Raw genomic sequence first — 13,838 nt, 5'->3', positions numbered from 1 at the left:
TCAAAGAACAGTTTTACTGTCTCTAATGTTCCTTCTGCTGGGGGTGATCAGTCTAATTGTTTATGTCATCATGGTATGTATACTTTTCTTTATTTTTAAAATTAACTTTCCGTTATACATGCTTTCCATACAAACTTAGACAAAGACTACAATAGACAAGAATAATGTTTATTTTTCTTTCAGGGTTTCTCTTTTGGAATATCTGGAGAAAATTTAACCCTGAGATTAAGGTCATTATCTTTTAAGGCACTACTCCGTCAGGTAAGTACTACACAAAGAACCTCTATTTATTTTCCTGCAGGAGAATATTGAATCACATAAAGGCAATCTAATTGTGGCGTGGGGGCGTTTAAGGTGAACTCCATGCAGATATAAAGGACACAAATAAATTGTTGGCTGTAATCATGAATATATCATTAATCATATTTTTTTTTAAATGCAAGCAGTGCAGGTACCTGAATTTGACTCAGTATAGTCCCTTACAGTCTACTATTCAGACTGTACAGCAGAAGTTTGAGAGAGGGAGTGAGAAACAGTTCAAGCAGCCAACCAGGTGGAGTGCAAAGAGAAAATTGCAAGAGGAGAGAGCAGAGTGGCAGAGAGAAAGACCCATCACCATGCTCCTTCCTCTTTTACTGGCTAGTGTCTAGTCAGAGTGGGGGTATGTCAGGCTGCCAGGAAACCAGACCACACGGAGATGCAGGTAAAATGAAGCAGTTTATTGGAGCAAACAACAATAAAAGCACAACAAGAGTTAGGAACGAGATCAGGAACAGCTGTGGTCAAGTCCAGAAGCAGGTAGCCATCCAAGCCGGGGTCAAGCTTAGAAGCGGGTAGTCCTCCAAGCCGGGATCGAGTCCAGAAGCAGGTAGTCTGCCAATGCAGAGTCGAGAGCCAGGAGAGTCATCAGCCAAGCCTGGTTATACATGGAGGAACATGGAGAACAAAAGTCTGCTAGCAGTAATACACCTTGGAGCACAAACGCAATGGCAAGGACTGCAACCCATCAGATGATTGATATAGTCAGGTGTGCAGCATTATCACTGTGCGACACCCAAGCAGCAGGCAAGTGATGATGCAATCAGAGTTTATAAGAGGCACAAGCAGTGGTGGGATTCAGCCGGTTCGCACCGGTTCCATAGAACCGGTTGCTAACTTTCTGCAAGTTCGCAGAACCGGCTGAATCCCTCTGCGCGTCTACGCAGGACAATTGAATGTCCCGCGCTCGGGCAGATGTGGCAGCCGGGGGGCGGAGCAGTGCGGCCAGACCCGCCCATTCTGTGCCAATAGCGAATGAGAATTCGCTATTGTCACATGATCCACCTCCTGGCCAATCAGGGAGCGGGTCCTCCCGCTTCCTGATTGGCCGAAAGGCAAACACCGTGCCATTGGACGAGGAGGAGGCGCCGCGGGAGGACTTGGAGACGCGGGGAGCCGACTGCGAGACCGTCCGTGAGGTAAGTGCATGGGTCTTCCGGGGGGGGGATCGCTGGCGCTCTGCAATTGGGGGCAATGCTATGGCTGGCGCTCTGCAATAGGGGGCAATGCTGTGGCTGGCGCTCTGCAATAGGGGGCAATGTTGTGGCTGGCACTCTGCAATTGGGGGCAATGTTGTGGCTGGCACTCTGCAATTGGGGGCAATGTTGTGGCTGGCACTCTGCAATTGGGGGCAATGTTGTGGCTGGCGCTCTGCAATAGGGGGCAATGCTGTGGCTGGCACTCTGCAATTGGGGGGCAATGCTGTGGCTGGCACTCTGCAATAGGGGGCAATGCTGTGGCTGGCGCTCTGCAATTGGGGGCAATATTGTGGCTTGCGCTCTGCAATTGGGGGCAATGCTGTGGCTGGCACTCTGCAATAGGGGGCAATGTTGTGGCTGGCACTCTGCAATCATTGGGCAATGCTGTGGCTGGCACTCTGCAATTGGGGGCAATGTTGTGGCTGGCGCTCTGCAATTGGGGGCAATGTTGTGGCTGGCGCTCTGCAATTTGGGGCAATGCTGTGGCTGGCACTCTGCAATCATTGGGGGCAATGCTGTGGCTGGCACTCTGCAATCATTGGGCAATGCTGTGGCTGGCGCTCTGCAATTGGGGGCAATGCTGTGGCTGGCACTCTGCAATTTGGGGCAATGCTTTGGCTGGCACTCTGCAATTGGGGGCAATGCTGTGGCTGGCACTCTGCAATCATTGGGGGCAATGCTGTGGCTGGCACTCTGCAATCATTGGGGGCAATGCTGTGGCTGGCACTCTGCAATCATTGGGGGCAATGCTGTGGCTGGCACTCTGCAATCATTGGGGGCAATGCTGTGGCTGGCACTCTGCAATCATTGGGGGCAATGCTGTGGCTGGCACGCTGCAATCATTGGGGGCAATGCTGTGGCTGGCACGCTGCAATCATTAGGGGCAATCCTGTGGCTGGTACTCTGCAATCATTAGGGGCAATGCTGTGGCTGGCACTCTGCAATCATTGGGGGCAATGCTGTGGCTGGCACTCTGCAATCATTGGGGGCAATGCTGTGGTCACTGTGCATTGAAAGGGGGCACGCTGGTCTCTCTGCATTGAAAGGGGGGCATGCTGGTCACTGTGCATTGAAGGGGGCATGTACACTGGTCACTGCATTGAAAGGGGGGCACGCTGGTCTCTCTGCATTGAAAGGGGGGCACACTGGTCACTGTGCATTGAAGGGGGCATGTACACTGGTCACTGCATTGAAAGGGGGGCACGCTGGTCACTGTGCATTGAAAGGGGGGCACGCTGGTCACTGTGCATTGAAAGGGGGGCACGCTGGTCTCTCTGCATTGAAAGGGGGGCACGCTGGTCACTGTGCATTGAAAGGGGGGCACGCTGGTCTCTCTGCATTGAAAGGGGGCACGCTGGTCACTGTGCATTGAAAGGGGGCACGCTGGTCACTGTGCATTAAAAGGGGGCACGCTGGTCATTCTGCTGGGAAAGTCGGAACTGGTTACTAAAATTTTTGAATCCCACCACTGGGCACAAGTCTGCACATGTCCAAGATGGCTGCCAACAGGAGGGCAAGGCAAGACCTTGACAGTACCCTCCCCTCAATGGCCCCTGCGTTGTGGAGCAAAAAATGGTTTCTGAGGGAGGAGAAGGGAGGGAGCATGAACATCAGTGGTAAGAGGAAAAACAGGCGTCACTGTATTAAGCCAAGAGATTTATTGCACACAATTACAGTAGTAACTTACATTAAAGTAAAAGCCAGTCCATGTAGGAGCATCTGTTTCCGCACTATCCGGCCGTCCACCAGCCCGCAACTGGCGTCATAGGAAGCTAGTCCGAGGAGCTGGTTTCGCCGGAAGCCGCAGTGGAACGCAGGCTACCGGAAACGCGTTTCGGAGCATGCGTACTCGGCTCCTTCAAGCGTAAGTGGCCGCCACCTACAGTCGGGTTTATGTAGGGCAGCCTACGATCGGTTGTTATAGACTCTAGTCGAAGCATTTTTACTTATTTTGCAGACTGCTGGCGGGTACTTCTGGTAGTTACTGCTGGCGGGTACTTCTGGCAGTTACTGCTGGCGGGTACTTCTGGCAGTTACTGCTGGCGGGTACTTCTGGCAGTTACTGCTGGCGGGTAATGCTGGTCATGCAGATACTGAAAAGTGCCATGTAGCCATGGAGTTCATACATGTAGACAGGAAGTCACTGCAAAGAGCCTGCAGGAGATCAGCATCACTTTTTGTTATTCTGAAGAAATCCAGGTTTGTTCCCTGGATTTCTTCAGAATAACAAAAAGTGATGCTGATCTCCTGCAGGCTCTTTGCAGCGACTTCCTGTCTACATGTATGAACTCCAGTGATGGCTACATGGCACTTTTCAGTATCCGCATGACCAGCATTACCCGCCAGCAGTAACTGCCAGAAGTACCCGCCAGCAGTAACTGCCAGAAGTACCCGCCAGCAGTAACTGCCAGAAGTACCCGCCAGCAGTAACTGCCAGAAGTACCCGCCAGCAGTAACTACCAGAAGTACCCGCCAGCAGTCTGCAAAATAAGTAGAAAAGCTTCGACTAGAGTCTATGACAACCGATCGTAGGCTGCCCTACATAAACCTGACTGTAGGTGGCGGCCACTTACGCTTGAAGAAGGAGCCGAGTACGCATGCTCCGAAACGCGTTGCGTCATTTCCGGTAGCCTGCGTTCCACTGCGGCTTCCGGCGAAACCAGCTCCTCGGACTAGCTTCCTACGACGCCACTTCCGGGCTGGTGGACGGCCGGATAGTGCGGAAACAGATGCTCCTACATGGACTGGCTTTTACTTTAATGTAAGTTACTACTGTAATTGTGTGCAATAAATCTTTTGGCTTAATACAGTGGTGCCTGTTTTTCCTCTTACTCCTGCCAGCGGAATTCCCGAAGTTTACCGCCAGTGCTGCCTTGTACCCGGCCATTTGGACAGTGCATTTTAAGAACTTGGGGAAATCCCCTGTGCCCCTTTGTTGTGGTGGATCCCCCCTCTTCTTTTTTGGTTAGAAGCGCCCAACACCTATCTCTATGAACATCAGTGGTGGGAACCCAGGAGCGCTCCTCAGGACCATAACCCTTCCAGTGCCCCAGGTATTGACCCTGACCTGGGAACAGATGAGATCCCTAGATGCTGCTAGCCTCATGCTCCTCATGATTGCCCACAGGAATGAGATGAGAGCTAGGAAGTGAGGAAGTATAGCGACTGCAAACCAGTGGCTTCAAAAGTGACACATGAAAGACATTGGCGATACGCATGCCAGGGGGAAGACCAGGGGCATAGGCCAATGGGTTCACCTTATGGAGGATGTGAAAAGGCCCAAAAAAGCAGGTTATCAGTTTTGGAATGGGCATCCTGAGGTTGAGATTACGGGTCGACAACCACACACTCTCCCTGACCTGGTAAGATGGAGCAGATGAACGTCTCTGGTCTGCCTAGAGCTTCCGATGCTGTGCAGAGACCCGTAAAGACTCTTGAATCTGCACCCAAGCGGAACAGAGGGCACAAAGTTGATCCTCCACAGCCGGGATTTCCTGTGGCGAGAATGCGGGTTGGAACCCATAAGAGTTCCTTGCAAACTCCCCCCCAGGGTATCAGATCACCCAATTGTCCTGATGATCAGAGATATAGCAGCAGATAAATTGCTCTAGAGCTTGTTTGGAATGCTCAACCGCACCATTGGACTGCGGACGGTAGGTCGAGGAGAAGGGGAGTCTAATACCCAACTGGGAGCAAAAGGCACAAAAGAACCTAGAGACGAACTGGCTACAACAGTCTGGGACAATCTCCTTAGGCAACCCCTGTAAATAGATGACTTCCCTGGCAAACATAGAGACAAGCTCCTGAGCGGTAGGCAGCCTCTTAAATGGAACACAGTGGCACATCTTGAGGAACTGGTCAATAACCGTGTAACCGTGTAACCTTGAGAGTTCCACAAAAAAATCCATGGGCAGATGAAAACAGGGAATGGGATGCAGTAAGCCCAAGGGAAGGTGCCGAGGAGATTTGTTGTGGGCACAGACCGAACAAGCAGCCATGTACGCAGCAACATCAGTGCAGAGAGACAGCCACCAGAACTGACAGAAATAGCCCAGGACTAGGGATGATCGAACGGTTCGGGTCGACCATCGGTTTGACCCGAACATTGGCTGTTCGAAATTCGGTCGAATTCCGAACTTTTTGCGGTAAATGTTCGGAATTCGGCCACCAGAACCGCCCAAAATGCAATGGGACAGGAACTGGGCTTTAAAAGCCCGTGATTGGACCAGAAACGTCAGTAAAAGCCAATTGAGGGGGCAGGAGTCTGCTAGGAATGTGATTGGATTGACTACGGGGTCCAGAGGCCAATCAGTAGTGAATACGCCCCCCAGTATATAACCTAGCCCCTCCAAATCTCTAGCACTGTAATAGAGAGGCTGTGGAAGAGAGTGGAAGCATTTCTGTTACTCCTGCTGCTCCAGTGTCATTTTGCAATTATTAGTGTGAGGAAAGGGATATGCGGTGTAGTTAGGGTACTATATACCACTATAGTTAGATTCAATAATCTAGTTTCTGTAGGGAAAGTGTTAGGTGTCAGGGTGACCGTAGTGTAGTTTAGGTTGAACTGACTCTGACTGCTATGCCAGGGTGACCGAACTCATCCATGTCAGGGTGACCTCCAGAAAGATAAGATAATTTTTCTTATAATTTTTAGTAGCGCAGGGATGGGGTTCCGCTCCTTTCACACCTATATGTGTGCATGTGTGTGTATATATATATATATATATATATATATATATATATATATATATATATATATATATATATATATATATATATGTATGTGTGTGTGTGTGTGTATATATACCCTAAGTTAATTACGTGGGCCTTAGGTCAAGCTTGGTAAAGACCGTTGCTCCCTTGAGGTGGTCGAACAACTCAGTAGTCAATGGAATCTGGTATGCGTTCTTGACCGTGATGAGATTGAGGCCCCTGTAATCAATGCAAGGTCTCAACTCGCCCCCCTTTTTTATTTACGAAGAGAAAACCGGCACCTGTTGGAGAATTAGACTTGCAAATGTGCCCCCGGGCAAGCACATCCGCAACGTACTCCTCCATGGCCTTATTCTCCGCAACTGAGAGAGGATAAACCCTGCCTAGAGGGGGAATGGCACCTGGTTGCAAGTCTATAGCATAATCGTACAGACGATGAGGAGGAAGGGTACCAGTGTGCACCTTGTCAAATACATCTCACGATTTTCAGTTGCCAACACTGAATCAGAGGAGGTACAAAGTACCCTAACAGGCCCATTTAAACAAAACAGCGCCACACTGTGGAGACCAAGAAAGGATCTCGATCAACTGCCACCAAAGGTCAGATTGTGTTTCTGAAGCCAAGGGTACACCAAAACAATGAAATAGTGCAGGGACGAAATAACCTGGAAACAGGTCGACTCCTTCCAGTGAACAGCCCCTATCGCCACATCAACTAGAACAGTCTCGTGGGTAACTTGTACCAGTTGCAGGGGTCTGCCATCAATCGTCTCGATAACCAGTGGAGAAACACGAGGCAGCAAACGTATGGAATTTGCAGCAACAAACGTATTGTCAATAAAATAACCGGCAGCACCGGAGTCTACCAACGCCTGAGTAACTACCGAACCCTCTGCCCAGGAGAGGACGACTGTGATTAGCAGTTTATCTTTAAGGGAAACCGGGACAAGGAAATTCCACCTAAGATCTGCCCCTGACAGGACCTTAGGTGTGAGCGTTTCCCGGATGGGTCGGATAAGAATTCAGGAAATGCCCACCGAGACCAGAATACAGGCATTGCCCTCCCTCCTCCTAAGGGCCCACTCAGCCTCGGTAGGTGAGTGAACACCAGTTGCATGTGTTCACAGCCAGACACACCATCCCCAGGAGGCGTGTGAGGTGAGGGAGGCACTCCTTAAACTATGGTCTCTCCCTGAGCCTGGTATTGATCAAAATCAGGAAGGAAATGAGAGCCTCAAGCTCGTCAGCTAGATCCTTGGCCACAATCTCGTCCTTCAATGCATCAGAGAGAAGACAGCCACCAGAACCTCATTATTTATTCCAGCCCACCTCTGCTGCCAGGGTACAAAATTCAATGGCATACTTGGCATCGGTTCGTATACCCTGTTGCTAATAGACATGAGCAGCTTTCCAGCAGAGGCAGGGCGAGCAGGCACATCGAATACCCTATGAAAGTAGGCAACAATACTCGGGTGATCGAGTATCACAGGATTATTGTTCTCTCATAAGGGATTCGCCCAGGACAAGGCCTTGTCCAAGAGCAACAAAATTAGGAAGCCCACCATGGACCTATCAAAAGGAAACGCCTGAGGGACCATCTCATAATAAATGCCCACTTGGTTTAGGTAGCCACGACACTGACTCGGTTCACCCCATAGCGCTGCGGAAGGGGGCTGAACCAGTCCTCTCCCTGGTAACAATGACTTCAGCTGCAATTGCAGGAGTAGCAACAGGAGGAACCACCAGCCTAGCAGCAGCAAGGTGTGCTGTACATGCATGCAACATCTGCAACGCGAACTGACCCAAAAGGTGATCTTGTTGATCGAGCATGGTAACCAGCATGGGGAGTGTGGGAGTACCTGCATCGTCAGGATTCATGGCCTTTGTATACTGTCAGGATGCCAGGAAACCAGACCACACAGAGATGCAGGTAAACTAAAGCAGTTTATTGGACCAAACAACAAACGCACAACAAGAGTGAGGAGCGAGATCAGAAACAGCCAGAGTCATACACGGGGGAACACAAAGAACATAAGGCTGCTAGCAGTAATACACATTGGAGCACAAACACAAGGGCAAGGATTGCAACCCATAAGGTGATTGATATAGTCAGGTGTGCAGCATCATCACTGTGCAACCCCAAGCAGCAGGCAAGTTATGATGCAATCCGAGTTTAAAAGAGGCAGCAGTCTGCACATGTTCAAAATGGCTGCCAACAGGAGGGCAAGGTAAGACCTTGACAGGGTGGTACATGGGGCTGTATGTAAAAGTAAAACAACAGAATAGCAAGATAAAGTCCATAAAAAAGAAAAAGGAAGGCTCCTCTAAGTACAGTGTAAACCTGTTATTACATAACATTAAGAATCATTTACATAATCCTAAATGAAATTTCTTCTGCTATCTGGAAGAGCGGCCAGCAAAAACGCCATTCATTCACACAGGAGGCCAACATTGGGTGCTGAAAAGCCTGTCTGCTCTCACAGAAGCGCTCTGTGATTCCTATACATTAGCAAGATAAGGTCCCCTCTCCTGCTGGTGCTTTGTGTTAGAACTGTGTAAGTCTCCAAAACTGGATGGAGAGCAAAACCAACTCCTTTTGCTGTTCACCTGGAGTTCAGCGGGGAGCAGGAGTAGCACTTGCAGTAATGTGCAAGAATGCACACATTTCTTCCAAAGTAAGGTAAACTTATCTCTACGTTTTCTCTGCTTCAATGATGACAGCTCTGTGCTCTCCCTCAGATCTACATGTTCACAGAAGCTCATCCTGCTGCCAGCTTCTTCCTCCATAATCCATAGGGATGTACAATGAAGTTGTACCATCGTGAAACGGAGAACCAATCTTCTGCATTTTGCACATGCTGAGAGTGAGCACTGCACTCTTGTGAGCAGCATGGTTCATTCACAAAGCATTGCTACTAAAAAAGGAAATTGGTAATTTAGCGTGACTACTCCTACTAGCATTTTTCTCTGTATTTATTTCTGCTTTTAAAGCAATAGCAAATGTTGTCTTCTACTTTGTCATTGGCTAATCTTGCAACTCTGTCCCATGTCTGTTCTAAGTTAATAAGTTTCCCCTGAACAATGCAGCACTGTGCTATTTTATGATGTTCTGTCCTGCCCTATATTTCTGGACTTTAGTAATGGGTAATTTTAATAGGTAATCTCTATAATTACCAAAATAGATATGGCCAATACCTGCATAATGATGATGGCCATATCCTCCATCAAGATGTCCATTATCCATAATAAGTAAATCATATCCTAACATCTTTTGTGGCCAAAACATATGTAAAGCTTTACATATGAAAGTATGAAAAGATGAGCTTGACCAGATCAGTATAGTTTTGTAGCGCCATACACCAATGCTGACAAGATACAGACATAAATATATGTACAAGCTCTACTTTGTTGTTCCCCAAACTTTTTTCATAGTTCCCATAACATTCTTTGCTTTGCTAAGCCAAATTGTGATGGATAGGTCTTGGCCAACAGTCCTCCCTGTTTAGTATCCTAATGTTTGTTCTTCTTTGGGTAAATGCAAAATCTCTTGAACAGGGATATATACAGCAACAAAAACTTCGGGAAAGGTTAGGACCTATATCAAGTTTTTATTCCTATTTGTGACCTTTATTAACCTAGACCCTTGCTCTGGTTTCTCTGGAACAAAAGGTGGGGGAAATCCTCACTAAATGGGACACAGGCAACACTGAAAAGTGAATGAGGTTTATGTACACACACCCAATTACATCATTCATTTCTGGTTACTGTAGGATAATTAAGTGCTTAATTTGTAAGCGGAATGATAACATATCTGCTGAATAATGTAGAAATGTTGGCATTAAAGGACAATTTGTCTTTTCTAACAGGAAATTGGGTTCTTTGATGATCATGCTAATGCAGTTGGAGTTTTGCTAACCAGACTTGCAACAGATGCTTCTCAAGTGAAAGGGGTAGGTGTAAATAATGAATCTATTTCAAAGCACTGATTTGTAATGTATCCATATCAACTGGTGGGTGTTTATAACTATGTTTAATTAGCTACTAATGTAGAGAATGCACAGTTATCTTTTATACATTTCCTTTATTGGGTTTAGGAAGCTGAATGTAAACTTTATAAAAAATATTTCTTACTTGTGTATAAAATATTCCATAGGAGCATTCTGTATTTTTCAGCCTGTAAATAGAACTTTAGCCTCATTTTTACCTATTAATTCTTAATTATTCTGTTGAAAAGAACCGTTGAGTACAGAGTTCAACAGATCAGGCTGAAATCTATGCACCCAGCTAAATGATCCAGAAGAGTGACTCTCCTCCCCCCCCCCTCTTCTCATGTGCTGTATGTTTTTTTTAGGTAAAGAGTAAAAAAAAAAAAAAAATCTATCTATATATATATATATATATATATATATATATATATATATATATATATATTTGTAGTCTGAGTCTTCAACTAAAAGTGTGATATCTGTAACTACCACAGCCAAAGTCGTGCTGGTCAGTATACCTAAAAGAGGGTATTCTCTAAGTATACAGGTGTCTGAAAATATATTAAAAAAGGGGGGGGGGTACGGGTGGGAGAGAACCAGAAGGAAACAAACCATAATGTGCCTCTGCCACAAGAGGAGGAATATATACCCCCCCAGATTCCTCCTACAAATACAGGCTGGCCAAAGGCCCATCTTCATACATTCGCTTTAATAAGTGCGATAGACCCAACTGGAGTTTAACTTTTTCCCTTTTCCCTCTGTGTCTAAAAGTAAACAAAACATTTTGGCTTTAGACACTTAACATTTTATTTATGAATAGTTTAGAGACCAGCAATATTTAGCCTCTGTGCTCTCAAAATGAATATCCTCCTGTACATAAATATAAAATATACATAGAAAACTGGATAATACATGCACATGGTAATAAAATTGTTTAAAATGATTGTAAACGATCACCTTGTAAAACAAACCATTCAGTTTAAAATAGAAATGAAAGGCAAAACATTGTTTTATAAATAAATAAAAAAAAAAAAAAAAAAATATATATATATATATATATATATATATATATATATATATATATATATATATATATATAAAATAATCCCCTTTTTCCCCTCTGTTTTCAGCTGCATAAGAGCTTGGGGGAGGAGAAGCAGCATACACTGATCTTCCCAGTAAATGGCTGCACGATGGGGGGGGGGGGGGGGGGGGTGTCAAGACAAGCCTGATCATTAGAGGCTGAGATACCAGTACAGCTAGAGATCTGACCACAATGTGTTCTCCTAATTAGTGTGGTCAGTTTTTAATAAGAAAGCAGAGGGACTGGCAGGAACACCAGGGATTTCACACAAAGAAAACAATACAAAGACAACAGGAGACGTTTTCATACAAGTACATAGTATATCAGTCACATATCAGGAATATGAAATATTGAGGTAACAAACACTTAAAGTTCGCTTCCTCTTTTACTGTGTATGTATGTATGTATATGTGTGTGTGTATGTATTTACATTGGTTAAATTCACCTTGAAACTTAAAATAATAACATCATTATTATATATTTTATATATTATAATATATATATATATATATATATATATATATATATATATATATATTATATATATATATATATATATATAATATATACATAGTATGTGTGTATATAGGATTCATGCTTTAAATATAGAGAATTGATGACCAAATGACAAAAAGCCACTATGAGGATTTATATATTAAAGTTCCTTTATTATTTACAGTTCTGTGTGCATTTCTGTTTTCCATGGTTTAATTGCTTATAGGGCAAATCTCTGAAAAATATAAACTATGTAATTGATCGATATATCTTTTTATGCTAAGTTCTACATTAATTAACTTGCAACCCTGACTGATCTTGTCTTTGTGTCAGTACAAAAACAATCCTTACATATGCTATTTTTTCTTTTCCGTTATTGTGCCTTCTTGTACCAATGAATTACATATTTTACAGCAGTTACTTTACCTAGAGCAGGTCTTGATTTCACAGAAATGATTTGACTTTGTTCTTCTTTCTCTAGATGACTGGCAGTCGGTTGGGTTTGCTTACCATTTCGGTGTGCACTCTTCTTACGGCAATCATAATTGCATTTGTTTATGGCTGGCAGCTGACCTTGCTTATTTTGGCCTGTATACCATTCTTGATTGGTGCAAATTTTATTAGGATGAAATCAATGACTGGCCATGCATCAAAGGATCAAAAAGCTTTAGAGGATGCTGGAAGAGTAAGTCCGCTTGATTGTCAAAATGTGATCGAAAATGACGTTTAATGCCTTATTCCCCTTTCAATATATTTCACTAAGAAAAAAAATTAGGGTTGATAATGAAATAATCAAACACATGGATAGCTTAAAGGGTAATTTATGAGAGCCACGAAATGCCCCTTAGAGAAATAATACATTCCATTAGGAAAACAAGTGCACATTTACCAACATTTGTAAACCTTGTTAGTGAGTTTGTTAAAGGTGCAATAAAATCAATGTCACTTGTGGAATACGGTTTTCTTTTTATTATCTATTATAGTAAATCTGTGTCTTTAACTTTTTTTTTTTTTTTTTAAATGCCTTATTTAAATTATGCTATACTGTTGTACTACAATGGTTGTCAAACTAATGTAGTATTTTCTATAGTATGCAGGTTACTATCATTTGTTATGAGCTGTAACTGCTCAGCATCAACCAGCCCTGATTTAATGACAATAACGCTTGCTGTAGCTTCTCCATAGACCTTTCTGCTGTTATGGTACTGATGATGTAGTAGTTCCACTTAGTAGTTACAAGTTTAGACATTCTACCAAAGATGGGCTGGGTTGAAATTTTTGTGATAGACTGTATTCACTACTTTCACCCCTTTAGTACCAGCCTGCAATCCTCCTTAATTCCAGGCAATTTTTTTAGTTTTCTGTGCTGTGATAGTTTGACTGACAATTACTCTTATCATTCAAAACCACGTCCAAAATAGTTTTATATAATTTTTTTTCTTTTGGTGTTATTTAATAACCACTGTGCTTATTTATTTTTTTTAATAAAAAAAAAAAAAAAAGGTTCCCCCTTACCTTCTGTTAATTAAATAGATATAGAATAAATACCAGCACAGTACAGAGACCCCCAAAAATAATCATTTTTTTAAAGGTAGACTCCATAAGATGATTTTTGCCACAATGTTTGTAATTGAAGAAACATGCTGGTATTGAGGACGCTGAGCAGTATCTCTGGCTGTCTAAATACTAAAATAGTGGCCTGAATCTGGTTTGATGAAGTCACCAGTTGTCTACAATTTTCAGCCTAGGTCCTTTTTTTAGCCACAGTTTGTTAAGCTGAGTAGTGCCGATGGAACTACATACTGATTTAATTTCAGCCAATTCAGCAGGAATCCGCCAAAAGTTGGGCCATGTATGGCTAGCCTTAGAAGAGCAGGATGTAAACTGCGTGATCGGCAGTTGTTGAGAACGGCTTAAATGCTTTAAAAACAGATGCTGAAAAGTGTATTATTTATTTATTGCCATAATACTATCCCTTAGCAATATCCAAAGCATTTTTATATTCTGTCAACATGACTTTTTATTTACTGAGTTAGACCCCAC

The 13,838-nt window shown here is 44.2% G+C and overlaps 1 protein-coding gene across 1 annotated transcript in view; it reads left to right on the top strand.

Annotated features, from left to right (window-relative positions):
• The window catches only part of LOC309563254 (ATP-dependent translocase ABCB1-like), a 94,597-nt gene that overhangs the window by 59,422 nt on the left and 21,337 nt on the right, over nucleotides 1-13,838 (top strand). The window contains exons 18-21 of the mRNA XM_082267661.1: nucleotides 1-73; nucleotides 184-261; nucleotides 10,097-10,180; nucleotides 12,277-12,480. The exon at nucleotides 1-73 is cut by the window's left edge and continues 32 nt beyond it. Coding sequence (XP_082123787.1) covers nucleotides 1-73; nucleotides 184-261; nucleotides 10,097-10,180; nucleotides 12,277-12,480 — 439 coding nt within the window. The remainder of the gene's footprint in view (nucleotides 74-183; nucleotides 262-10,096; nucleotides 10,181-12,276; nucleotides 12,481-13,838) is intronic.

Source organism: Pelophylax lessonae, assembly GCF_965119305.1.
Source record: "Pelophylax lessonae genome assembly, chromosome: 9".
NCBI lineage: Eukaryota > Metazoa > Chordata > Amphibia > Anura > Ranidae > Pelophylax > Pelophylax lessonae.
Note: the sequence above shows the minus strand (reverse complement) of the source record. Positions and strands in the feature narration are given on the sequence as shown.